This window comes from Oncorhynchus masou, chromosome 9 (assembly GCF_036934945.1).
Source record: "Oncorhynchus masou masou isolate Uvic2021 chromosome 9, UVic_Omas_1.1, whole genome shotgun sequence".
In the NCBI taxonomy this organism is placed as follows: domain Eukaryota; kingdom Metazoa; phylum Chordata; class Actinopteri; order Salmoniformes; family Salmonidae; genus Oncorhynchus; species Oncorhynchus masou.
The window spans coordinates 26,881,387-26,905,318 of NC_088220.1; the positions used below are offsets into that span (position 1 = coordinate 26,881,387).

The following is a 23,932-nucleotide window of genomic DNA, read 5'->3' on the forward strand; positions in this document are numbered from 1 at the left end:
ATGATGGGGGTTAGGATGATATTAATGATGATATTAATGATGATGGGGTTAGGATGATATTAATGATGATATTAATGATGATATTAATGATGATATTAATGATGATGGGGTTAGGATGATATTAATGATGATATTAATGATGATATTAATGATGATATTTAGGATGATATTAATGATGATGGGGTTAGGATGATATTAATGATGATGGGGTTAGGATGATATTAATGATGATGGGGTTAGGATGATATTAATGATGATATTAATGATGATGGGGTTAGGATGATATTAATGATGATATTAATGATGATGAGGTTAGGATGATATTAATGATGATGGGGTTAGGATGATATTAATGATGATGGGGTTAGGATGATATTAATGATGATGGATTAGATGATATTAATGATGATGGGGTTAGGATGATATTAATGATGATGGGGTTAGGATGATATTAATGATGATGGGGTTAGGATGATATTAATGATGATGGGGTAAGGATGATATTAATGATGATGGGGTAAGGATGATATTAATGATGATGGGGTTAGGATGATATTAATGATGATTGGGTTAGGATGTTATTAATGATGATGGGGTCAGGATGATATTAATGATGATGGGGTTAGGATGATATTAATGATGATGGGGTTAGGATGATATTAATGATGATATTAATGATGATGGGGTTAGGATGATATTAATGATGATGGGGTTAGGATGATATTAATGATGATGGGGTTAGGATGATATTAATGATGATGGAGGTTAGGATGATATTAATGATGATGGAGGTTAGGATGATATTAATGATAATGGGGTTAGGATGATATTAATTTTGATATTAATGATGATGGGGTTAGGATGATATTAATGATGATGGGGTTAGGATGATATTAAGATGATGGGGTTAGGATGATATTAATGATGATGGAGGTTAGGATGATGATGATGATATTAATGATGATGGGGTTAGGATGATATTAATGATTATATTAATGATGATGGGGTTAGGATGATATTAATGATGATATTAATGATGATGGGGTTAGGATGATATTAATGATGATGATGATGGGGTTAGGATGATATTAATGATGATATTAATGATGATGGGGTTAGGATGATATTAATGATGATATTAATGATGATATTAATGATGATGAGGTTAGGATGATATTAATGATGATGGGGTTAGGATGATATTAATGATGATGGGGTTAGGATGATATTAATGATGATGGATGATTTAATGATGATATTAATGATGATGGGGTTAGGATGATATTAATGATGATATTAATGATGATGGGTTAGGATGATATTAATGATGGGGTAAGGATGATATTAATGATGATGGGGTTAGGATGATATTAATGATGATGGGGTTAGGATGATATTAATGATGATGGGGTTAGGATGATATTAATGATGATGGGGTAAGGATGATATTAATGATGATGGGGTTAGGATGATATTAATGATGATGGGGTTAGGATGATATTAATGATGATGGGGTTAGGATGATATTAATGATGATGGGGTTAGGATGATATTAATGATGATGGAGGTTAGGATGATATTAATGATGATGGGGTTAGGATGATATTAATGATGATGGGGTTAGGATGATATTAATGATGATGGGGTTAGGATGATATTAATGATGATGGGGTTAGGATGATATTAATGATGATGGGGTAAGGATGATATTAATGATGATGGAGGTTAGGATGATATTAATGATGATGGAGGTTAGGATGATATTAATGATAATGGGGTTAGGATGATATTAATTTTGATATTAATGATGATGGGGTTAGGATGATATTAATGATGATGGGGTAAGGATGATATTAATGATGATGAGGTTAGGATGATATTAATGATGATGGGGTTAGGATGATATTAATGATGATGGAGGTTAGGATGATATTAATGATGATGGAGGTTAGGATGATATTAATGATGATGGGGTAAGGATGATATTAATTATGATGGGGTTAGGATGATATTAATGATGATGGGGTTAGGATGATATTAATGATGATGGGGTTAGGATGATATTAATGATGATGGGGTTAGGATGATATTAATGATGATGGGGTTAGGATGATATTAATGATGATGGGGTTAGGATGATATTAATGATGATGGATGGTTAGGATGATATTAATGATGATGGGGTTAGGATGATGATAATGATGATGGGGAAAGGATGATATTGATAATGATGATGGGGTTAGGATGATATAATGATGATGGGGTTAGGATGATATTATGATGATATTAATGATGATGGGGTTAGGATGATGATGATATTAATGATGATGGGGTTAGGATGATATTAATGATGATGGGGTTAGGATGATATTAATGATGATGGGGTTAGGATGATATTAATGATGATGGGGTTAGGATGATAATGATGATGGGGTTAGGATGATATTAATGATGATGGAGGTTAGGATGATGATTAATGATATTAATGATGATGGGGTTAGGATGATATTAATGATGATGGGGTTAGGATGATATTAATGATGATGATATTAATGATGATGTTAGGATGATATTAATGATGATGGGGTTAGGTTTAATGATGATATTAATGATGATGGGGTAAGGATGATATTAATGATGATGGAGGTTAGGATGATATTAATGATGATGGAGGTTAGGATGATATTAATGATGATGGAGGTTAGGATGATATTAATGATGATGGAGGTTAGGATGATAATGATGATGGGGTTAGGATGATATTAATGATGATGGGGTTAGGATGATATTAATGATGATGGGGTTAGGATGATATTAATGATGATGGGGTTAGGATGATATTAATGATGGGGTTAGGATGATATTAATGATGATGGAGGTTAGGATGATATTAATGATGATGGGGTTAGGATGATATTAATAATGGGGGTTAGGATGATATTAATGATGATATTAATGACAGGCTCTGCTCTGTCCCCTTGAAGGAAAGCCCAGGAGTCTCAGAGGGAGATGAAACTACTGTTGGATATGTACCGGTCAGCACCCAAAGAGCAGAGGGACAAGGTGCAGCTCATGGCCGCTGAGAAGAAGGCCAAGTCAGAGGTACATACTTAGTAACGTCAGCTGTGTGTCTCAGCTAACAAAACAGTGAAACTTCGCTAGCAAATATTGTATGGCATGTTCCTCTATTGAAGCATATAGTTGTTGAAAGTATTGATTTCTTTACAAGTATTATTGATTTGTTTTTTTGGAGTGATGGTATGATAGTAATGGTCTGTGTATTGGGTTGTTAGTATTGAGGGGTAGTAATTGATGGATGGAATAACTGTGTTAACTGCTGTGTGCTCTCTGTATATTGGGTTACTATTGGTTATTATAAACTGGGTGGTTCAAATGCTGATTGGCTTAGAGCCATGTTATATCAGACATTATTAACTGGGTGGTTTAAGCTCAGAATTCTCATTTTACTGTTCTAGTTACGTTGGTTACCAGTTTTTATAATAGCACTAAGGCAACTCGGGGTTTCAGTAACTGACTTCTTCTAAATGTTTGTCTATAAAGATTGAATTTGTCTGAAGATTTTATACACCTGTCAGCAACTGGTGCGGCTGAAATGGCTGAATCCACTCATTTCAAGGGGTGTCCACATACTTTTGTATATATAGTGTACTACAGCTAAGGGCTGTGTCCAGGCATCCACATTGCGTGCTAAATAAGAACAGCTCTTAGCTGTGGTATATTGGCCATATACCACACCCCTTTGAGCCTTATTGCTTAAATATACACTTGAGTATACAAACATTAAGAACACCTGCTCTTTCCATGATATCGACTGACCAGGTGAATCCAGGTGAAAGCTATGATCCCTTAATCCACTTCAGTCAGTGTAGATGAAGGGGAGGGGACAGGTTAAAGAAAAATGTGTAACTTGGCACAACTGTGGGAAACATTGGCGTCAATAAGGGCCAGCATCCCTGTGGAACGCTTTCGAATACCTAAATAAGAGTCCATGCCCTGACAACATTTTTTTTATTTAACCTTCATTTAACCAGGTAGGCTAGTTGAGAACAAGTTAAGGCTGTTCTGAGGGCAATAGGGGGTGAAACTCAATATTAGAAAGGTGTTCCTAGTGTTTTGTACATTCAGTGAAGGTATTTTCTCATTTTGATTGAACAGATAGTGAGAGGGAATGACAGTGGGGACAGACAGGTTCAATCAAAGGGAAGAAAACTGGACTTATACTGAAGATGTGTGGCGGAGGTGTTTGCGTTACCGCTTGACCAGCCAGGACACATGACTTACTGTTGGGTGATGAGAAGTGATTTATTGATGGTGATAACAGCTGTGTTTTCTGTGTGTCAGGCGGAGGAGCTGAAGCAGCGTCTCAGGGATCTGGAGGAGAGGGAGAGGAGAGAGGGGAAGAAGATGGCCGACGAGGAGGCACTGAGGAAGATCCGCTCTGTGGAGGAACAGATCAACATCCTCAACAAGAAGCTCTCCCTGGCCAAGCAGGTGTGTGTGTGGGTTGTGTGTCCGTGGGGGGGTTTACATATGTGCATTTAAGCATAATGCATTTAAGCAAGACACTAATTTCTCGCACCATCATTCATATACCCCCCTCTCTGCTCCTCCCCCCTCCTTATATCCTTCAACCCCACTTTCTCTCTCTACCACCCCTCCTTCTCCTCTTCCATCCCCCTCCTTCCACTCCCCTGTCTCTCCCCTCCACTCCCCCCACCATCTCTCCATTCCCCCGTTCATCCCCTCTACTCCCCGTCCCTCCACCCCCCTCGCCTCCACTCCCCCGTCTCTCCACTCCACTCCCACGTCTCTCTCCCCTTTACTGTCCCACGTCTCTCTCCCCTTTACTGTCCCCGTCTCTCTCCCCTTTACTGTCCCCCGTCTCTCTCCCCTTTACTGTCCCCGTCTCTCTCCACTCCACTCCCCCGTCTCTCTCCCCTTTACTGTCCCCCGTCTCTCTCCCCTTTACTGTCCCCCGTCTCTCTCCCCTTTACTGTCCCCGTCTCTCTCCACTCCACTCCCCCGTCTCTCTCCCCTTTACTGTCCCCGTCTCTCTCCCCTTTACTGTCCCCCGTCTCTGTCCCCTTTACTGTCCCCCGTCTCTCTCCCCTTTACTGTCCCCGTCTCTCTCCCCTTTACTGTCCCCGTCTCTCTCCCCTTTACTGTCCCCGTCTCTCTCCCCTTTACTGTCCCCGTCTCTCTCCCTTTACTGTCCCCGTCTCTCTCCCCTTTACTGTCCCCGTCTCTCTCCACTTTACTGTCCCCCGTCTCTCTCCCCTTTACTGTCCCCGTCTCTCTCCCCTTTACTGTCCCCCGTCTCTCTCCCCACTCCCCCGTCTCTCTCCCTTTACTCCCCCGTCTCTCCCTCCCCTTTACTGTCCACTTTACTGTCCCCGTCTCTCTCCCCTTTACTGTCCCCGTCTCTCTCCCCTTTACTGTCCCCCGTCTCTCTCCCCTTTACTGTCCCCGTCTCTCTCCACTCCACTCCCCCGTCTCTCTCCCCTTTACTGTCCCCCGTCTCTCTCCCCTTTACTGTCCCCCGTCTCTCTCCCCTTTACTGTCCCCCGTCTCTCTCCCCTTTACTGTCCCCCCGGCTCTCTCCCCTTTACTGTCCCCCGTCTCTCTCCCCTTTACTGTCCCCCGTCTCTCTCCACTTTACTGTCCCCCGTCTCTCTCCCCTTTACTGTCCCCGTCTCTCTCCACTCCACTGTCCCCGTCTCTCTCCACTTTACTGTCCCCCGGCTCTCTCCACTTTACTGTCCCCGTCTCTCTCCCCTTTACTGTCCCCCGTCTCTCTCCCTTTACTGTCCCCCGTCTCTCTCCCCTTTACTGTCCCCCGTCTCTCTCCCCTTTACTGTCCCCCGTCTCTCTCCCCTTTACTGTCCCCCGTCTCTCTCCCCTTTACTGTCCCCCGTCTCTCTCCCCTTTACTGTCCCCCGTCTCTCTCCCCTTTACTGTCCCCGGCTCTCTCCCCTTTACTGTCCCCCGGCTCTCTCCCCTTTACTGTCCCCCGGCTCTCTCCCCTTTACTGTCCCCCGGCTCTCTCCCCTTTACTGTCCCCCGGCTCTCTCCCCTTTACTGTCCCCCGTCTCTCTCCTCCCCCGTCTCTCTCCCCTTTACTGTCCCCCGTCTCTCTCCCCTTTACTGTCCCCCGTCTCTCTCCCCTTTACTGTCCCCCGTCTCTCTCCCCTTTACTGTCCCCCCCTTTACTGGCTCTCTCCCCTTTACTGTCCCCCGTCTCTCTCCCCTTTACTGTCCCCCGTCTCTCTCCCCTTTACTGTCCCCCGGCTCTCTCCCCTTTACTGTCCCCCGGCTCTCTCCCCTTTACTGTCCCCCGGCTCTCTCCCTCTTCCACTGTCCCCCGGCTCTCTCCACTCCCCCGTCTCTCTCCACTCCCCCGTCTCTCTCCACTTTACTGTCCCCGTCTCTCTCCACTTTACTGTCCCCCGTCTCTCTCCCCTTTACTGTCCCCCGGCTCTCTCCCCTTTACTGTCCCCCGGCTCTCTCCCCTTTACTGTCCCCCGGCTCTCTCCCCTTTACTGTCCCCCGGCTCTCTCCCATTTACTGTCCCCCGGCTCTCTCCCCTTTACTGTCCCCCGGCTCTCTCCACTCCCCCGGCCCGGCTCTCTCCACTCCCCCGTCTCTCTCCACTCCCCCGTTTCGCTCCCCTCCCTGTCCCCCGACTCGCTCCCCTCCACTGTCCCCCGACTCGCTCCCCTCCACTGTCCCCCGACTCGCTCCCCTCCACTCTTCCCTGTCTTTCTCCCTTTTCCCTGTCTTTCTCCCTTTCCCCTCCCCTGGTCTCTTCCCTCCATTCCCCTGTCTCCTCTCTCTTTGCCTCCTCACCCCCCTCTCCCCCCTGTCTCTCCCCCTTCCCACCAGGAGGAGGATGCGTTGCTGAGTGAGATGGATGTGACGGGCCAGGCTTTTGAGGACATGCAGGAGCAGAACATCCGACTGATGCAGCAGTTGAGGGAGAAGGATGACGCCAACTTCAAGCTGATGTCGGAACGCATCAAGTCCAACCAGATCCACAAGCTGCTCAAGGAGGAGAAGGAGGAACTCGCCGACCAGCTGCTCACGCTCAAAACACAGGTGAGAGGAAGTGATTGAAACGGTGCAGTAAAATGATTTGAGCGTCAGAATGTCACCCGCTCAATTTGAGAGAAAGTTTGGGAAAGACAGTAACTTGACAGTAGCAAATCTCTCTCTCAGGTGGATGCCCAGCTGCAGGTGGTGAGGAAGCTGGAGGAGAAAGAGCGCCTCCTCCAGGGCACCATCAGTACAGCAGAGAGAGAGCTGGCTCTGAGGACACAGGCTCTGGACATGAACAAACGCAAGGTAGCTAAAACACACTCTTACTAGGCTTAGGTAACTGCACAGGTGAACACACACAGAGAATACCTACTTCCTTGAAAAATGCCAACGGACAACATATCTTTTTTCTTCCCCCCGTCTCCTCACTCCTCCCCTCCTCCAGACCCAGGAGTCATCGGTGCTGTCGGAAGAGGTGCGTAGTCAGCTGGACCAGGTGCAGCAGAGACTGGGAACCGTCAGGGAGGAGGTCATAGAAAACAGCATCTCCAGAGAGAAGGAGTCCTTCAACGCGCGCCGCGCACAGGTCAGGCCACACACACACTCGCCATGTTTAGGTAACTGCCCACGTGCTCATGTAACCACACACACAATTCAAATCCACTTAAACAGAATTGTAACTTTGATTTATTTAAAGATTGCAGCCCCCTGCCTAACCCTGCTCTTCCTATCTTTATTGTGTTTCAGGAGGACATCTCCAAACTGCGGAGGAAGATCGAGAAGGCCAAGAAACCAGCCGAGACCGTCCTCAACGGAGACGACATCCTCAACGAGGAAATCAATGATTACAAGGTAGTCTGGATGAACACGCTTTTATACCAGGTGCACTGTATGTTTAATTAAGCAATAAGGGACGAGGGGGTGTGGTATATGGCCAATATACCACGACACAACGCGGAGTACCTGGATACAGCTCTTAGCCGTGGTATATTGGCCATATACAACAAACCCTTGATGTGCCTTACTGCTGTTATAAACTGGTAAGCAACGTAGTTTGAGCATACCTGTAGTATACGGTCTGATATACCATGGCTGTCAGCCAATCAACATTCAGGGCTCGAACCACCCAGTTTATAATATGTAATAATGCAACTATAATTCACCTGTTTTATCAATCTTACTCCCCATCTCTCTCTCTCTCCCTCCATTTCTACGCCCCCAGGCGCGTCTGACGTGCCCCTGCTGTAACTCCCGGGTAAAGGACGCCGTACTGACCAAGTGTTTCCACGTCTTCTGCTTCGAGTGTGTAAAGACGCGCTACGACACGCGCCAGAGGAAGTGTCCCAAGTGCAACGCCGCCTTCGGCGCCAACGACTTCCACCGCATCTACATTGGCTAGGAGGAGGAAGGGACCGTAGGGGTTAGGATAGTGGTGCCGGGAGGTCAGCGGTATCCACACACCGGGCTTTCTCTCCAGCCAAACAAAACTGTTATCACCACTCTAAAGAGTGAGGTAGAATGAGACTAGATATCTGAGGTTTGATGGACATGTAATCATTATGGGAATCTATCCACCTTGCTCTCTGATAGGCTATGTGGAGTTGCTGACTGACACCTATTCAGTACTCTCGGATCTCCACAATAGTGGTGGGGGCTAAGGGTTGTTTCTGGATTGGTGTACATTACATTGACTTATAGAGATCATGGTTATATTTGCTGGCTGTGCATTGCCTGCGTGGCTGGAAGAAAAGCCTATATGAGCGACTGCCTGCCTGGCTGGAAGAAAAGCCGATAGGAGAGACTGCCTGCCTGGCTGGGAGAAAAGCCTATAGGAGAGACTGCCTGCCTGGCTGGGAGAAAAGCCTATAGGAGAGACTGTCTGCCTGGCTGGGAGAAAAGCCTATAGGAGAGACTGCCTGCCTGGCTGGGAGAAAAGCCTATAGGAGAGACTGCCTGCCTGGCTGGGAGAAAAGCCTATAGGAGAGACTGCCTGCCTGGCTGGGAGAAAAGCCTATAGGAGAGACTGCCTGCCTGGCTGGGAGAAAAGCCTATAGGAGAGACTGCCTGCCTGGCTGGGAGAAAAGCCTATAGGAGAGACTACCTGCCTGGCTTGAAGAAAAGCCTATAGGAGAGACTGCCTGCCTGGCTGGGAGAAAAGCCTATAGGAGAGACTGCCTGCCTGGCTGGGAGAAAAGCCTATAGGAGAGACTACCTGCCTGGCTGGGAGAAAAGCCTATAGGAGAAGACTACCTGCCTGGCTGGGAGAAAAGCCTATAGGAGAGACTACCTGCCTGGCTGGAAGAAAAGCTCATAGGAGAGACTACCTGCCTGGCTGGGAGAAAAGCCTATAGGAGAGACTGCCTGCCTGGCTAGGAGAAAAGCCTATAGGAGAGACTGCCTGCCTGGCTGGGAGAAAAGCCTATAGGAGAGACTACCTGCCTGGCTGGAAGAAAAGCCTATAGGAGAGACTGCCTGCCTGGCTGGAAGAAAAGCCTATAGGAGAGACTGCCTGCCTGGCTAGGAGAAAAGCTCATAGGAGAGACTGCCTGCCTGGCTGGGGAAAAGCCTATAGGAGAGACTACCTGCCTGGCTGGAAGAAAAGCCGATAGGAGAGACTGCCTGTGGCTCAACAATAGGATTACAGTACCTAGGGCCTTGTGTGGGGGAACAGTGAGATTTGACTTGAAGGGATCTTCATAGACACACTTTTCCATTGTTGATATAGCTACCGGGGGTGTTTTTCTCTCCTCACTGAGTTGATGGAGAGCGAGATACAGACCTCTTCCACTTAATAATTTCAGTCCTGAAGGGCTGCAGTGATGTGCTGAAGACCCTGATAACCATTTGATAACAGACCCTGATAACCATTTTAACTGATAGTCAACTTCTCTCCCCAGTACTGCTACCCCAGGGAACTAGACACCAGATGACCTTCCTCGGGCCCTGGATTTAGACTGGCGTGTGTGTGGGCATGTCAGTTTACACACGTGTGAGGGAGAAGGTAAAACAGAGGAACCATTTGCTAAGATGGTTAGAAAATCCTTGGACTAACAGGGATCCTTGCTCCTCCTGTACTCTGTCTGTGTGACCAGTCAATGTTGTCCTTGTATTTCTCTTTTTGTATTTGAAAGCTGACTCATCAGGCCATAGACAGACATGCTACCAATACCTTGAACTGATGCCGATGTGTAATATTGCTGCTCTGAAAGTTATTCAACTGCCATCAAATCTAGAAGCTTGTCTTGCAATTGGTTACTTATCAGTAAAGTTTGTGCATTTTTATTAGCTACAGTATATCATTCAATGTCATCATCAAATTCATCATATCATCAGAATCATCTTAATGTTTTAACCCTTAACCTGCTTTAACCACAAATCCCAGTATGCAAATCCCAAATCTGTTTTTGCCGCCATCCAAACCCACCCCCTTTAGCACCCCAGACCCACCCCCTTTAGCACCCCAGACCCACCCCCTTTAGCACCCCAGACCCTCCCCTTTAGCACCCCAGACCCACCCCCTTTAGCACCCCAGACCCACCCCCTTTAGCACCCCAGACCCACCCCCTTTAGCACCCCAGACCCACCTCCCTTCAAACCGGTCTGGGGTGCTAAAGGGGATCTGTCAAATTGTACTAAACCAGAAGCCAGCATATCTTGACGGAAAAGGGCGCCCATCGAGTTGTAGCGGCTTTTTTGCAAGACAATCTATCGTGGCGTTGAAGTTGATGCAAGGAAAACATGTACATATAATACAATCCGTGTGGAATACTGAAACCAAAAACCTTTAGGGGGACGCGCGCTTTTTAAGCACTTCAATGATCGTGCCTTCCAAAACTTTCCTTTTCACCGCACAAACCGGAAAAAACTCGACACGTTGTAAAATAATCACTAGCGTTCAAAATATAGGCTGTCCACCGCTGGAAAATTATACGTCTTTTGAAATGACCGTCGTTCTATTCTTAACCAGTTCAATACCAAATATAGTCATTGTGTTAATATGAAATGTCCTTGAACGGTGCTCTGGTTTGGGGTAACGTTGCCAAAGTTTATAATTAAAAACGCTGAGATAAGTAATTTAATCACTTGCACGTGACACATTTTATGTTTGATACAACCCACGAGCACAAATTTAGAGTATAGGGTCCCAGCAAATTCTGTTTTCTCAAGTGTGCAAGGCTCGTATCTCCAGATTGTATTACCCCTGCAGAGCACGCCGATGTAATGGGCTACATCTCGACCGTTTTGTTTGAATGACTGACAACCGAAGCCGTTTTTAAACCTCTGGTTTTTACCACGCCTTTTTAAAGCAAATTTGCACATACCTCGATCTGTGTTGACCATAGATTTCGCCACTTATTCTATAGAAAACGTTTTTATATAATTGTCGATTATATTTATAACGTGAAGGAGCCAAAAAAATCGGATTTTCCAAAATGATCGACAACAGTGCAGATTCATCCTCAGTACGGGTTTTATTATCCACGCTTGTTTTGGTGCTCGGTTTGGCAGCGCGATGCGTCGGGCAGGCCATGCCGTCCAAAGAGAGCCATCAAGCGGCCCCAGCATCATTCAGTCTTCGGTCCCTGGTCACGGGGACCTGCGAAGATGTCCACAGATACGTGGAATCCGTGGTGGGAACCAATGTGATCGAGTCGACTGTTGAGGTTTGGAAAATAAACCATATTGAATGTAGGCCTACTTTATAGTCGTTATTTTAGTAAATCTAATCAGCACCCAATCATGTTTCCTGTTATTCTAGCATGTTCATTCATCAATTAACTACATCATTTATAAATTATATCTTATTTCTAAGGGAGACCTTTGCTACCTTCAAAAGCTTTGCATAATTGTGGTTTTCTGTCAACTAAAATTGTCCTCCTTAAAATCTGACTGCATTCCTCTGCATCACTTCCTTCACTCCCTCCCCACCCCCTTTTTCCTTCCCCGACCCCCTTCCCTGCATCTCCCCCTCCACCCTTGCCTCACTACCTGATAATCTCTCCTCTGACCCCCACTCTGCTCTGCCCTAATTTCATGTCTGCCCCCCACTGCTGCCACTACTCTGTGTGCCCGGCACCCCTACCCCAGAGTGTGCTGTTGTATTTAGTCAGTGCTTGGTCAAGAGAACATCTATTCCATGGTAAGAAACCACCAGGTTCCCCACCTGAATAACCTCTGCTCTGACATAGACCCAAAATCAAACTCCTTATAGCCCTGAATGCAGGGCATGTGTCAGTCACTTCATACAGCGTGTCCTACAGAAAATTACTACATCACTCTCAAATTGGAGGCTATATCATGGCAGTTGAATATTTGGTTTTATGTGTTTGTAACAGTATATAGCCACATTCAGTCCCATGTTTTAGGTTGTCAGGGGGGCTTTTTAAAAGTTGCATGCAGACACATTACAGCTGTCAGAGATGGAAAGTTGTCTGTGTCCTGCTCTAACCCAGAGGAGGCTGGTGGGAGAAGCTATAGTTGTCTGTGTCCTGCTCTAACCCAGAGGAGGCTGGTGGGAGAAGCTATAGTTGTCTGTGTCCTGCTCTAACCCAGAGGAGGCTGGTGGGAGAAGCTATAGTTGTCTGTGTCCTGCTCTAACCCAGAGGAGGCTGGTGGGAGAAGCTATAGTTGTCTGTGTCCTGCTCTAACCCAGATGAGGCTGGTGGGAGGAGCTATAGTTGTCTGTGTCCTGCTCTAACCCAGAGGAGGCTGGTGGGAGAAGCTATAGTTGTCTGTGTCCTGCTCTAACCCAGATGAGGCTGGTGGGAGGAGCTATAGTTGTCTGTGTCCTGCTCTTACCCAGAGGAGGCTGGTGGGAGGAGCTATAGCAGGACAGGCTCATTGTAATGGCTGGAATGAATGGAACGGTATCAAACATAAGAAAACCACATCTTTGACTCGGTTCCATTTATTCCAATCCAAGCATTACAATGAGCCCGTCCTCGTATCACTCCTCCACTAGCCTCCTCTGTTTGACACACAGAACAGTGCTGCTTGTGTAGTAGCAACAGGTGCAGAGTAGTCTGTGTCCTACTACTGTGACTACCCTTGACCTCAGCAAAGCAGTCTGGAGGGTTGTCGGTCCAGCTGTCAAGTCTTTTTTGACGTGATAGGACAGCTTCGATCTTATACACACACACACACATACACACACACGTGTAACAGCATCAACAACACCCCCATTATGCCAGCTGGGAAAGACACTTGTGCATAGGACTGCACTTGGATAGTAACTGACTGGCCATGGTTTAACTGACTAACTGAAGGCCTGTGTGTGATCAAAGGCAACTTGTAGATATGTTTGTGGTATAAAACATACCTGCAACCCACAAAAAGATCTTGTTCAGAGACGATTGACTCAGTGACCAACCTATTTATACTGATTGACCACAGCTGTTGCTATCATTCTAATTTAAGGGTATCAGTTTTCAGTCGTGCTGCACTAACACTCACTAGAGGATCATGGGAAAAAATTAATGTTACTGTACATAAGCTATAGGTCGGGGAAATATGCTGACTTCGTTGGTCATTTTAAAGGGAATGTCTGCTCTTTAGAAAGGGAATATGTTTTTCAACCAGAGCAACTGTTATAATTCTCAAATGTCAACATGTCAAACATTCTTCACTCTCCCTCTCTCTCTCCCTCAGTTCTTTGAGATGTTGAGCCGGTTTCTGGCTGAGGGAACTGCCAGCGGACTGAATGTCTTCTCTCTTTACGTCACAGATATCCTCAGGGTCACAGGAGTTGATGGTGGGTGTCAGTTTGTGTTTAGTTGGAGGGAGGGAGAGAATCCTTTCTGCATAGAATCCCATCTTTTCTGGATTTAGAGATATTTCCACCACACCACTGGCAATCAGAACATTTTCCCTTTCATGGCGTTGGATCAGTATCTTTAGTTAGTTAATTGTTGTGCCAGGGAAGATGTTTTCACCCTCGGGGAAGTTGGCCTTGTCAAAGAAGAGCTGCTTCTCCCTCTCTGTATGGGAACTGGGAGGTGTGAGTTTTTTCTCGTGTCTGTGACTTATTCTCTGTAGTAGGATCTAACATCACATGCCATTCGCTCTCAATGATTGCTTCTCAAATTCACTCACGCCTTAAAATATATGCACTGACAAGTTCAAGAGTAAAGATGGTGACAACAAAATAATTGAATTACCCCCCCCCAGCAATATTCAAATATGCTTGACCCCCTCTCCTCTTTCTCTCCAGTCCACCTGCCGTTCCCTCACTTCACCGCAGAGGGCGTCGCCTCGGCTGGTCAATGGGCTCTGCTGGCTCTGATTGGCTACTGGGTGCTGTCCATCATCTTGCGCATGCTGGTGGGTGTGGTGAGGAGGGTGTTCTGGATGCTGAAGGCGGGCATCGCGCTGTGGCTCTTTGGCCTGATCGTCAGTGATGCCAAGGCTGGTTCAGACACCACAGCTGTCCGGCTAGCAAGCCTGGTGCTGGGGTGTGCCCTGCTGGGGCTGGCCAGCTCTGGATCAGAAAAGACAGTTCAAGTGGAAGACCGCATGAGCATCCTGGAGGGAAGGGTGAAGGCGGTGGAGAGGAGGAAGGGAGAGGAGTGATGGAAGGAGAGAGGCGGAGGATAGTTGGAAAGGATGGTGGTGCTGAAGGGGGTCTGTCAGTTTCTCAAATGAAATAAAGCAACCACCACGATATATTTGATTGAAAGTGGCTTTTCAATTCTTATCTCATCAGGTGTTTGTCTATTACGTGTAATATCTGACATCTGTGATACATGGCAAATACAGGGGATTTTGTTTTTAAAGGGATTTAATTATAGTTTAAAAATTGGCTCATTCATCCCCCTCCTCTCCCCTGTAACTATTCCCCAGGTCGTTGCTGCAAATGAAAATGTGTTCTCAGTCAGCTTAGCCGGTAAAATAACGAATAAATAAAATACGGAACAAAAATATAAACACAACATGCAACAATTACATGAGTTACAGTTCATATAAGGAAATCGGTCAATTGAAAGAAATTCATTAGGCCCTAATCTATGGATTTCACATGACTGCCCAGGGCTGCAGCCACAGGTGGGCCTAGGAGTGCATAGGCCCACCCACTTGGGAGCCAGACCCAACCACTGGGAAACCAGAGCCAGCTGGTCAGAATGAGTTTTCCCCCACAAAAGGGCTTTAATACAGACAGAAATACTCCTCACCACCCCCCACCTCTCCTCAGGCGATCATGCAGGTGAAGAAGCTGGATGTGGAGTTCCTTGGTTGGCATGGTTACATGTGGTCTGTGATTGTGTGGCCAGTTGAACATACTGCCAAATTTTCTAAAATGTCGTTGGAGGCGGCTTATGGTAGAGAACTCAACATTACATTATCTGGCTACCGCTCTGGTGGATATTCCTGCAGTTAACATGCCAATTGCACGCTCCCTCAACTTGAGACATCTGTGGCATTGTGTTGTGACAAAACTGCACATTTGAGTGTTTTATTGTCCCCAGCACAAGGTGCACCTGTGTAATGATCTCACTGTTTAATCAGCTTCTTCATATGTCACACAGGTCAGGTGGATGGATTATCTTGGCAAAGGAGAAATGCTCACTAACAGGGATGTAAACAGATTTGTGCAAAACATTTGAGAGAGAGCTTTTTGTGCATATGGAACATTTCTGGGATCTTTTATTTCAGCTCATGAAACATGGGACCCACACTTTACATGTTGCATTTATATTTTTATTCAGTGTAGTTTGTTTCACTCCATTATACATGTGACACAGACCAATTTTAAGCGCATTAGTGGTTTTGGGTGCATCTATTAGCGCTCTCTCATTTAGCAGGTGCTTTTATCCAAAGCAACTTAGTCATGCTTGCATACATTTTACATCTGCGTGTTCCCAGGAATCAAAACCGCTACCCTAGCATTACAACCGCCATGCTCTACCAACTGAGAAAAAGTAGATTGACAGTGCATAGATAAAACTACTACTAGGGACACTTCCACACTGATCTGATCAGCGTGAAAGCAACATGACAATTTGGTATTTTGTCCTACCAGAGAGACCATAGATATATATAGTGAAAATGCACTATATAGAGAGAGAAAATGCAACAGTAACAAAGAGATCTTGGAATGAAGGCACTGAGAAGAGGCTGGAAAGAACAGAATAGAGGCAGTTTGAAAGGTAGTTGAAATTCAACCTGGCACCATTAAGCAATTAGGCACAGGGGTATATGGCTAATTTAGCCCTTAGCCATGGCGTCCTTATGCACAACACAATGCAGAGGCGTGGTATATTGACCATATACCACAAACCCCCAAAGTACCTTATTGCTATGATAAACTTGTTACCAACGTAATTGGAACAATAAAAAGTATTTTTTTGTTCATACCTGTGGTATATGGTCTGATATACCATGACTTTCAGCCAATCAGCATTCAGTGCTCAAACCACGCAAACTTCTATTTAAGAATGATGGAGGCCACTGTGTTATTGGGGACCTTCAATGCTGCAGAAATGTTTTGGTACCCTTCCCCAGATCTGTTCCTCGACAGAATCATGTCTCTGAAAGTGTTGAATACTTATGTAAGTAAGGTATTTCTGTTTTACATTTTACATAAATTTGCAAACAATGCTAAAAACCTGTTTTCACTTTGTCAATTATGGAGTATTGTGAGTAGATTGAGGGTAAAATATATGTAATACATTTTGGAATAAGGCTGTAACGTAACAGAATGTGTAAAAGGGGACTGGGTCTGAATACTTTCCGAATGCACTGTATATGAATGCAGCTACCAATACACTGAAACCAATGGAGGCAGTTCATCACAGCGCACAACACTTTATTACGGGCGACAGGTTGAGGACACATCACTACATTCTGCATCAGAAAGTAGGCTGGCCCTCTTTGAAGTGTCATAGATCGGTGCGTTGCTCTCTTTTTGTTTATAAAGCTCGTTTACAAAAACTCCCGCCTCACCTGACATTCATAACCTTTAGATGTATAAATGACCATACACGACCTCAGGGATTGCGACCTCTGGAGATTCCTTCGGTCTCTACAGTTAGGTAAATCCGTTGTCGTTTCTCCCACCCCACCCCCACCTTTCTTGTGGAATAAACTAAAACTCTTGAAAAGTGGATGAATTGGTGCCTCTCGGGCATTTACGATGGCTGATTGAGAACCGTTTTAATGAAACGTGTTTGTTTCTTAATGACTGGGCTGTGTATCTCTTTCGTGCTTTTCATATTGTATTGATGTGTATATTTGTTTTATCTGTAAAAGAGACCTTGGTCTCAGCATGAGTCCTTGTCAAAATAATGGTTAAAGGTTGGGAACCATTGATGTATTGAGTGGCAGGCCTAATCAACAGTGTCATAGCATCAACGCACCTTCACTAGTAGAGAAAACAGTCAGTAGGATCCAGAGGAGCATGACCTACATGGGATACAGTATAGAATGTTAACTATTCGAGATCGGTCATTTGCGAAACGCAGTCAACTGCGTGCAGTTGGTGGAAAAGGAGTTGTAGGTTGAATGTGTTGTGAATGTCCGATTAATTTATTCTTGAAGCGTCATTTCAACGTTTGTTGAGCATATGACCGTACATAATATATGATTTTTCTCAATACAGGAAAGTTCAAGAAATACACATATTGCTTCATTTGATTTAAAACCCAATTTGTGTACAGTTTCAGTCATCTTTGTGAATAGCTAAGACATTCAGAACCGTATTCAGAACCTATCCAACAGTAAAAAAATCAATCACATTACGTGATTGAATATGCCAATCAACTTCAGCCCAATGTACAAATTATTCTCGATTCCGCCAGGGTCTTCAAACTCGTCTTTCTGATTCCACCGTATCTGTCGAATTGGAGCGTCAATGTCCCGTTTGTTTCCTACATTCCATAACCAAGACCCAGTACAGAGCATACGTAGCCTGAACCAACCACTTGTGGTCGCTGTTTACTTGTCTATGACTGTCGTGTGCGTTTCACCCGGCCTTCTCCCTTTTCCAGTTTTTTTTCTGCATAAAAATGTCTGTTTTCACCCCACGCGGTAGGTGGCGGCAATATACCGTTTTTGTTTGTAGTCGCCAATAAAAACTCAGAGAAGAAGGAGCTACCTTCCAGATTGCATCCGCATCAGAGCTGAGTTGAACACGGTTAAAATTCCTGCAACACAGAACTTCAGCGAAGCGATCAACATGCCTATGTTTTTGGTAAATACTAATGTGGCCAAGAGTGACATTCCGCCTGCACTGTTGTCTGAGGCCACAGAGGAACTGGCCAAGGCGATGGGCAAACCTGTGCAGGTGAGTCTTCCAAACTTGGCACAGCAATGCTTTTTTTGCCCCAGTTGTAGATAGCTAGGTAGTTGCTTTGAAGCTGACGCATTTTTCTGCACCGAAAATGACATTGCATGGTACCCCTTTTGTTTCCCTTGAGAGACCTCTTCAGTCTTTACCTATCCATAACAGAACCGTTATACAATTGGGCATGAGCATAGTGTAGTATTCCAAAAATAGAACAGACTTTACAGTGCTGCAGGTCTGCTCTACTTTGATAGGTCCAGGACAGAAATACTGTAACACACAATCCAACAACTAGTTCTTATTTACTACAAATGTACATTAACAACCATGATGGTGAAATTGGAGTTTTCCTCATGCCTTTCAAACACACGATTGTTCCAGCTCCCACTGACTGTATGCCCTATTGTTCCAGCTCCCACTGACTGTATGCCCTATTGTTCCAGCTCCCACTGACTGTTCCCTAGTTCTCCCACTGACTGTATGCCCTATTGTTCCAGCTCCCACTGACTGTATGCCCTATTGTTCCAGCTCCCACTGACTGTATGCCCCATTGTTCCAGCTCCCACTGACTGTATGCCCTATTGTTCCAGCTCCCACTGACTGTATGCCCTATGCTCAGTTTGTGTGTCTCTCTCTCAGTACCTTGCTGTGCACATCATCCCAGACCAGTTGATGATGTTTGGAGGGAAAGGAGACCCTTGTGCTCTCTGCTCCCTTCACAGCATTGGAAAGATCGAAGGAGCTCAGAAACAATACTCTAAACTACTGTGTGGACTGCTCAACAAACACCTGGGCATCTCCCCCGACAGGTAATGGACACACACATACATATGAAGTGTTCATGCAGTATATTAACCCATTCCTCGTGTCTGTGTCAGGATCTACGTGAACTTCTTTGACGTGGAGGCAGCGAACGTAGCCTGGAACAACTCTACCTTCGGCTGATCAGGGGATCTGAACTTCAATGGGAGCTGACCCCTCCTTTCCCCCACACCTTAATAACGCTAGTACAGCATTAGAGTAGGCTGTGGAGAGACCAGCAGAGATGCCCAGTTTCTGGGCTGACGTAGAGCAGCATTGATAAATACACTTAAATGAACCCAGACCCTTGGTTTGTACTGGACCCTTGGCTTTGATGTTCCAATAAAGTGATTCTCATTGATCACAACTTGTTCTGTTTTCCCTTTGTCTTTAACTTACTGGATACTTTGCATTGACATGCATGAAGCAGTTCAACATTACCTCACAGACTATCGTGGTAAAGTTCAAGGTATAGTTGATAGCCTCCTAGCCTAATGTAAACCACTCTGCGCTGGAGGAGTGATTTGCTCGGTGTGTATTTGCCTTTTGTACATATGCAAATAATTGGACTTGGTATATCATAGACTGTATGGTATAGAGTGCCCATGACTTGATGTTTGCCATGTCCACCAATAGAGGACAGCAATAGAAACATGTCTTGACTTTTTGTGTATTTATCCTCTGCAATTTCTGGTAGATGTATCTGTTGGCTGATGTAACGTATTTTTAGATGTCAAATCAAAGACTGATGTAGTCCCGCTCCACCTGCGCTATACAGACAACCATCTTTGTTGCCTTGCACCATTTCTGGGGTTCAATCAGGGTCACTGGATAGAATGGTATCAGATTACATTGGAGACTGTTCTGAATTGAACCGATAGTACTGACACTAGATGTATAACACCCTCTATTGTTGCCACTGGTGGGTAAACACTTCAGCAGCCAAACCTCATTCATATGCTCACACAGTTGCTTAACATGTAGAATGATCCTCGGCACAGGCGGTTTACCTATATATCTTGCTTCAAGTAAACTTACAGCTATGCCGGTTTTCATGGTGAACACAAATGTAGCCAAGGCTTCCATGACTGGTGCACTTCTATTTGCAGCCTGGTATCATAGACAAGATGAAACATTGGGAAATTAGTATATGTTACGTTTGGTATGGTTACAAAAGACAAGTTTACTTAAGGCAAAAGTGAGAGTAGGGTGGGTGGGAGTATAACACAAACGTCTAGCAACCCAGTGGTTGCGTGTTTGAATTTCATCATGGACAACTTTACATTTTTGGCTAATTAGCAACTTTAACTACTTTTTAGCTACTTAGCATGTTTGCTAACCCTTCCCCCAACTAACCCTTTTAGCTAACCCTTCCCCTACCCCTTTAACCTAACCTTAAGCCTACCCTTAGGCTAGCTAACATTAGCCACAACAAATTGGAATTTGTAACATATTGTATGAATTGCAATTCGGATTCTATGCTTCCAAATTTGTTTGGGGAAGGCCCTTTACTGTTTCAGCATGACAATGCCCCCGTGCACAAAGCAAGGTCCATTCAGAAATGGTTTGTCGAGATCTGTGTGGAAGGACTTGACTGGCCTGCAAAGAGCCCTGACCTCAACCCCATCACACACCTTTGGGATGAATTGGAACACCGACTGCGAGCCAACCTCAGTGCCCGACCTCACTAATGCTCTTGTGGTTGAATGGAAGCAAGTCCCTGCAATAATGTTCCAACAGCTAGTGGAAAGCCTTCCTGGAAGAGGGGAGGCTGTTATAGCAGCAAAGGGGGAACCAACTCCATATTAATACCTGTGATTTTGGAATGAGATGTTCAACAAGCAGGTGTTCACATACTTTTGCTTATGTAGTGTATATACCATATGAAGCGTAACATAAACTAAATGGACTGTCTCGGATTTACATAAATAATACGATATGCTCTGAGACCAGATTGCAATCTGAAACTAATGGAACTGTCCAAAGCCATGGGAAATCCAGTACCTGAGGTGAGTAAAAAGAAAATAACTATAGTGCAAATTAATGTACAAAACCCATTTCAAGTAGTGTAGTATACAGTGTCTTAACTTTTCCATAGCTCACAAACCGATGTAGTAGGAAGGAATGAAATGGAACTAAAATCTACAGCTATAATCTGTACCTAAAACACTTGTGGACCAGCACTAGCTCTTAGAACTGAGGGACTTTTGAGAAGAATGGGTGTGGCTGTTTGCCTGTCAACATACGATGAATCATTCACATTGTATTAAGCCATTAAACAAAATAAATGTCTATTGACCAGGCTTGACATTATGGTAGATAAAAGTAATTTGATTTCTGCAGTACTTTTTCATTGACATCTTTCCAGACCAGATGATGACATTTGGGGGAACCACACGGTTCTCTCAAAACCATTGAAGCTATCAGTGAGGAACAGAACCTGCTGTATTCTAAACTACTGTGTGAGCTGCTCAACAAACACCTGAGCATCGCTCCTAACAGGTACAGAACACGCATGCATGCTTGCATATACAGTGCCTTTGGAAAGTATTCAGACCCCTTGACTTTTTCCACATTTTGATAGGTTACAGCATTATTCTAAAATTGATTCAATAGTTTTTTTTCTTCATCAATCTCCACACAATACTCCATAATGACAAAGCAAAAACTGTTTTTTAGAAATCCTTGTAATTTATAAAAATATTCAAACTGAAATATATCATTGACATAAGTATTCAGACCCTTTACTCAGTACATTGTTGAAGCATCTTTGGCAGCGATTACAGCCATGAGTCTTCTTGGGTATGACACTAAAAGCTTGGCACACCTGTATTTGGGGAGTTTCTCCCATTCTTCTATGTAGATCCTCTCAAGCTCTTGTCAGGTTGGATGGGGAGCGTTGCTGCACAGTTATTTTCAGGTCTCCAGAGATGTTCGATCAGGTTCAAGTCGGGGCTCTGGCTGTGCCACTCAAGGACATTCAGAGACTTGTCCCGAAGCCACTCCTGCATTTTCTTGCCTGTGTACTTAGGGTTGTTGTCCTGTTGGAAGTTGAATATTCGCCCCAGTCTGATGTCCTGAGCCATCTTGTTAGGAATTTTATGAATAATGACTAAACAATATCTACATTTTAATAGAACTATAACTAATTAAACTCTACCCTGTTTTATTATATCTGATTAATAATATTAGTTCATAAGGAAGAGATTATGTAGCATGAACAAGGAGTAATTAAACATAATAAACACCATTCCAACTAGGTTTGGGAGGAATGGGTTGTGTGTTTTAAGTAAGCAAAAAGGATCATTAACCTATGTTTGAACCGACTCAACTATAACTCTGGGGCGTTTAGATAAGAGCCTCCCTAGGTTTTCCGTTATCTGGAACTGTCTGCTAAATAGTGATAGATAATGGTGAGACTTCAGAAGTTAATGTTGATATAGTGTGTGTGTCAGGAGGGTGCGCTAGTGGGTTGGAATAAACTTTTGAACCTGCTTTGTCTTGGTCGAGAGGAGGAGATTCATTCTATAACCAATGACGTCATATTTTATATATAAACTGTTGTATGTGGTTCTATGGCAGCGCGCTCCGAGAATAAATACTGTTATCTAATTTTGATAAGACTGGTCTCTGTCTATTTTATGCAAATAAGAATCTTACAAATTCTTAGAAACAGACAGTGATTTTAATTAAATTGATTAATGAACACATATAAGAATTATGAGATTCCGATGACAGTACTGGAACAGGTTTTCATCAAGGATCTCTCTGTACTTTGCTCTGTTCATCTTTGCCTTGATCCTGACTGGTCTCCCAGTCCCTGCTGCTGAAAAACAACCCACAGCATGATGTTGCCACCACCATGCTGTGCTGCTGAAAAACATCCCCACAGCATGATGTTGCCACCACCATGCTTCACCGTAGGGATGGTGCCAGGTTTCCTCCAGATGTGACGCTTGGCATTCAGGCCAAAGAGTTCAATCTTGGTTTCATCAGACCAGATAATCTTGTTTCTCGTGGTCTGATAGTCTTTAGGTGCCTTTTGGCAAACTCCAAGTGGGCTGTAATGTGCTTTTTACTGAGGAGTGGCTTCCGTCTGGACACTCTACAATAAAGGCCTGATTGGTGGAGTGCTGCAGAAATGGATATCCTTGGAAAGTTCTCCCATCCCCACAGAGGAACGTGGCCTGGGACAACACAACATTCGGCGCTGTTCTTTCATCAAATAAATTAAATAAGAGTGGATGGATAAGATATCCAATTAAATCAAGAGATGGCATTGTTGTTACAATAAAAGTTAACTTTGTTTATTGTGTTGTTTTGAGTGTTTATTCTATAAACATGAAAGGCGAGCAAGAAGATAACCATTAGTATAACAGTCCATAGTCATTCTAAAAGTTTCTATTATCAGGAAAAAATTGTTTTATTTATGCACCTAAAACCAAACAGTCATTGACAGGCAAATACAGCTGGTTCTTTACTTGGGGGATAGATAGCAATGTTGAGCAATTGAGAGAAGAGCACTGCGCCCACTCTAGTGGCTTGAAGTAAGCAGTAGTGTCATGGTTCATTGGCAGTCTATATAGAGGACCTATCATCTGATAATGTGTGGTTCGCGAACGATTCTTATTTTTGAACGACTCTTTTGACTGACTCGAGAGTCATTGATTCATTTTTCTGAGTGATTCGTTCATTTTAGACGTTCGTTCTCAATGAATTCTACAGCAGGATTAGTACACGCTCCTCCGGCTGTGAACACCAACTGTCGGACATGCTCGTGTAACAGTATAACTTTAG

The 23,932-nt window shown here is 44.4% G+C and overlaps 3 protein-coding genes across 4 annotated transcripts in view; all 3 read left to right on the plus strand.

Moving 5' to 3' along the window:
- The window catches only part of LOC135545752 (E3 ubiquitin-protein ligase BRE1A-like), a 28,169-nt gene extending 17,828 nt beyond the window's left edge, over positions 1 to 10,341 (plus strand). The window contains 7 exon segments of the mRNA XM_064973583.1: positions 2,985 to 3,102; positions 4,363 to 4,512; positions 6,904 to 7,116; positions 7,237 to 7,362; positions 7,502 to 7,642; positions 7,804 to 7,908; positions 8,279 to 10,341. Coding sequence (XP_064829655.1) covers positions 2,985 to 3,102; positions 4,363 to 4,512; positions 6,904 to 7,116; positions 7,237 to 7,362; positions 7,502 to 7,642; positions 7,804 to 7,908; positions 8,279 to 8,455 — 1,030 coding nt within the window. The 3' untranslated portion in view covers positions 8,456 to 10,341.
- LOC135545753 (uncharacterized) lies at positions 9,967 to 14,717 on the plus strand. 2 transcript variants are annotated; one of them, XM_064973585.1, is made up of 3 exons: positions 9,967 to 10,057; positions 13,705 to 13,807; positions 14,267 to 14,717. In XM_064973585.1, exons 1-3 carry the CDS (start codon positions 10,028 to 10,030, stop codon positions 14,623 to 14,625), a joined length of 492 nt encoding a protein of 163 aa, XP_064829657.1. In that variant the 5' UTR covers positions 9,967 to 10,027; the 3' UTR covers positions 14,626 to 14,717. The 2 variants fall into 2 exon arrangements, with proteins under 2 accessions (XP_064829657.1, XP_064829656.1); XM_064973584.1 differs by lacking the exon at positions 9,967 to 10,057 and adding an exon at positions 10,673 to 11,720.
- A 3,395-nt stretch (positions 14,718 to 18,112) lies between these two features.
- LOC135545184 (macrophage migration inhibitory factor-like) lies at positions 18,113 to 19,496 on the plus strand. The gene is made up of 3 exons (XM_064972812.1): positions 18,113 to 18,334; positions 18,974 to 19,143; positions 19,213 to 19,496. Exons 1-3 carry the CDS (start codon positions 18,227 to 18,229, stop codon positions 19,277 to 19,279), a joined length of 345 nt encoding a protein of 114 aa, XP_064828884.1. The 5' UTR covers positions 18,113 to 18,226; the 3' UTR covers positions 19,280 to 19,496.
- The last annotated feature ends 4,436 nt before the right edge of the window (positions 19,497 to 23,932 follow it).

Bases quoted from the DNA above. Each gene is read 5' to 3' on its own strand.
- LOC135545753 (XM_064973584.1), top strand. From the start codon at position 11,490: ATGATCGACAACAGTGCAGATTCATCCTCAGTACGGGTTTTATTATCC. The intron at 11,721-13,704 runs GTTTGGAAAATA...TCTCTCCCTCAG, and splicing joins TGATCGAGTCGACTGTTGAG to TTCTTTGAGATGTTGAGCCG. The intron at 13,808-14,266 runs GTGGGTGTCAGT...CTTTCTCTCCAG, and splicing joins CAGGGTCACAGGAGTTGATG to TCCACCTGCCGTTCCCTCAC.
- LOC135545184 (XM_064972812.1), top strand. From the start codon at position 18,227: ATGCCTATGTTTTTGGTAAATACTAATGTGGCCAAGAGTGACATTCCG. The intron at 18,335-18,973 runs GTGAGTCTTCCA...TCTCTCTCTCAG, and splicing joins CGATGGGCAAACCTGTGCAG to TACCTTGCTGTGCACATCAT. The intron at 19,144-19,212 runs GTAATGGACACA...TGTCTGTGTCAG, and splicing joins CTGGGCATCTCCCCCGACAG to GATCTACGTGAACTTCTTTG.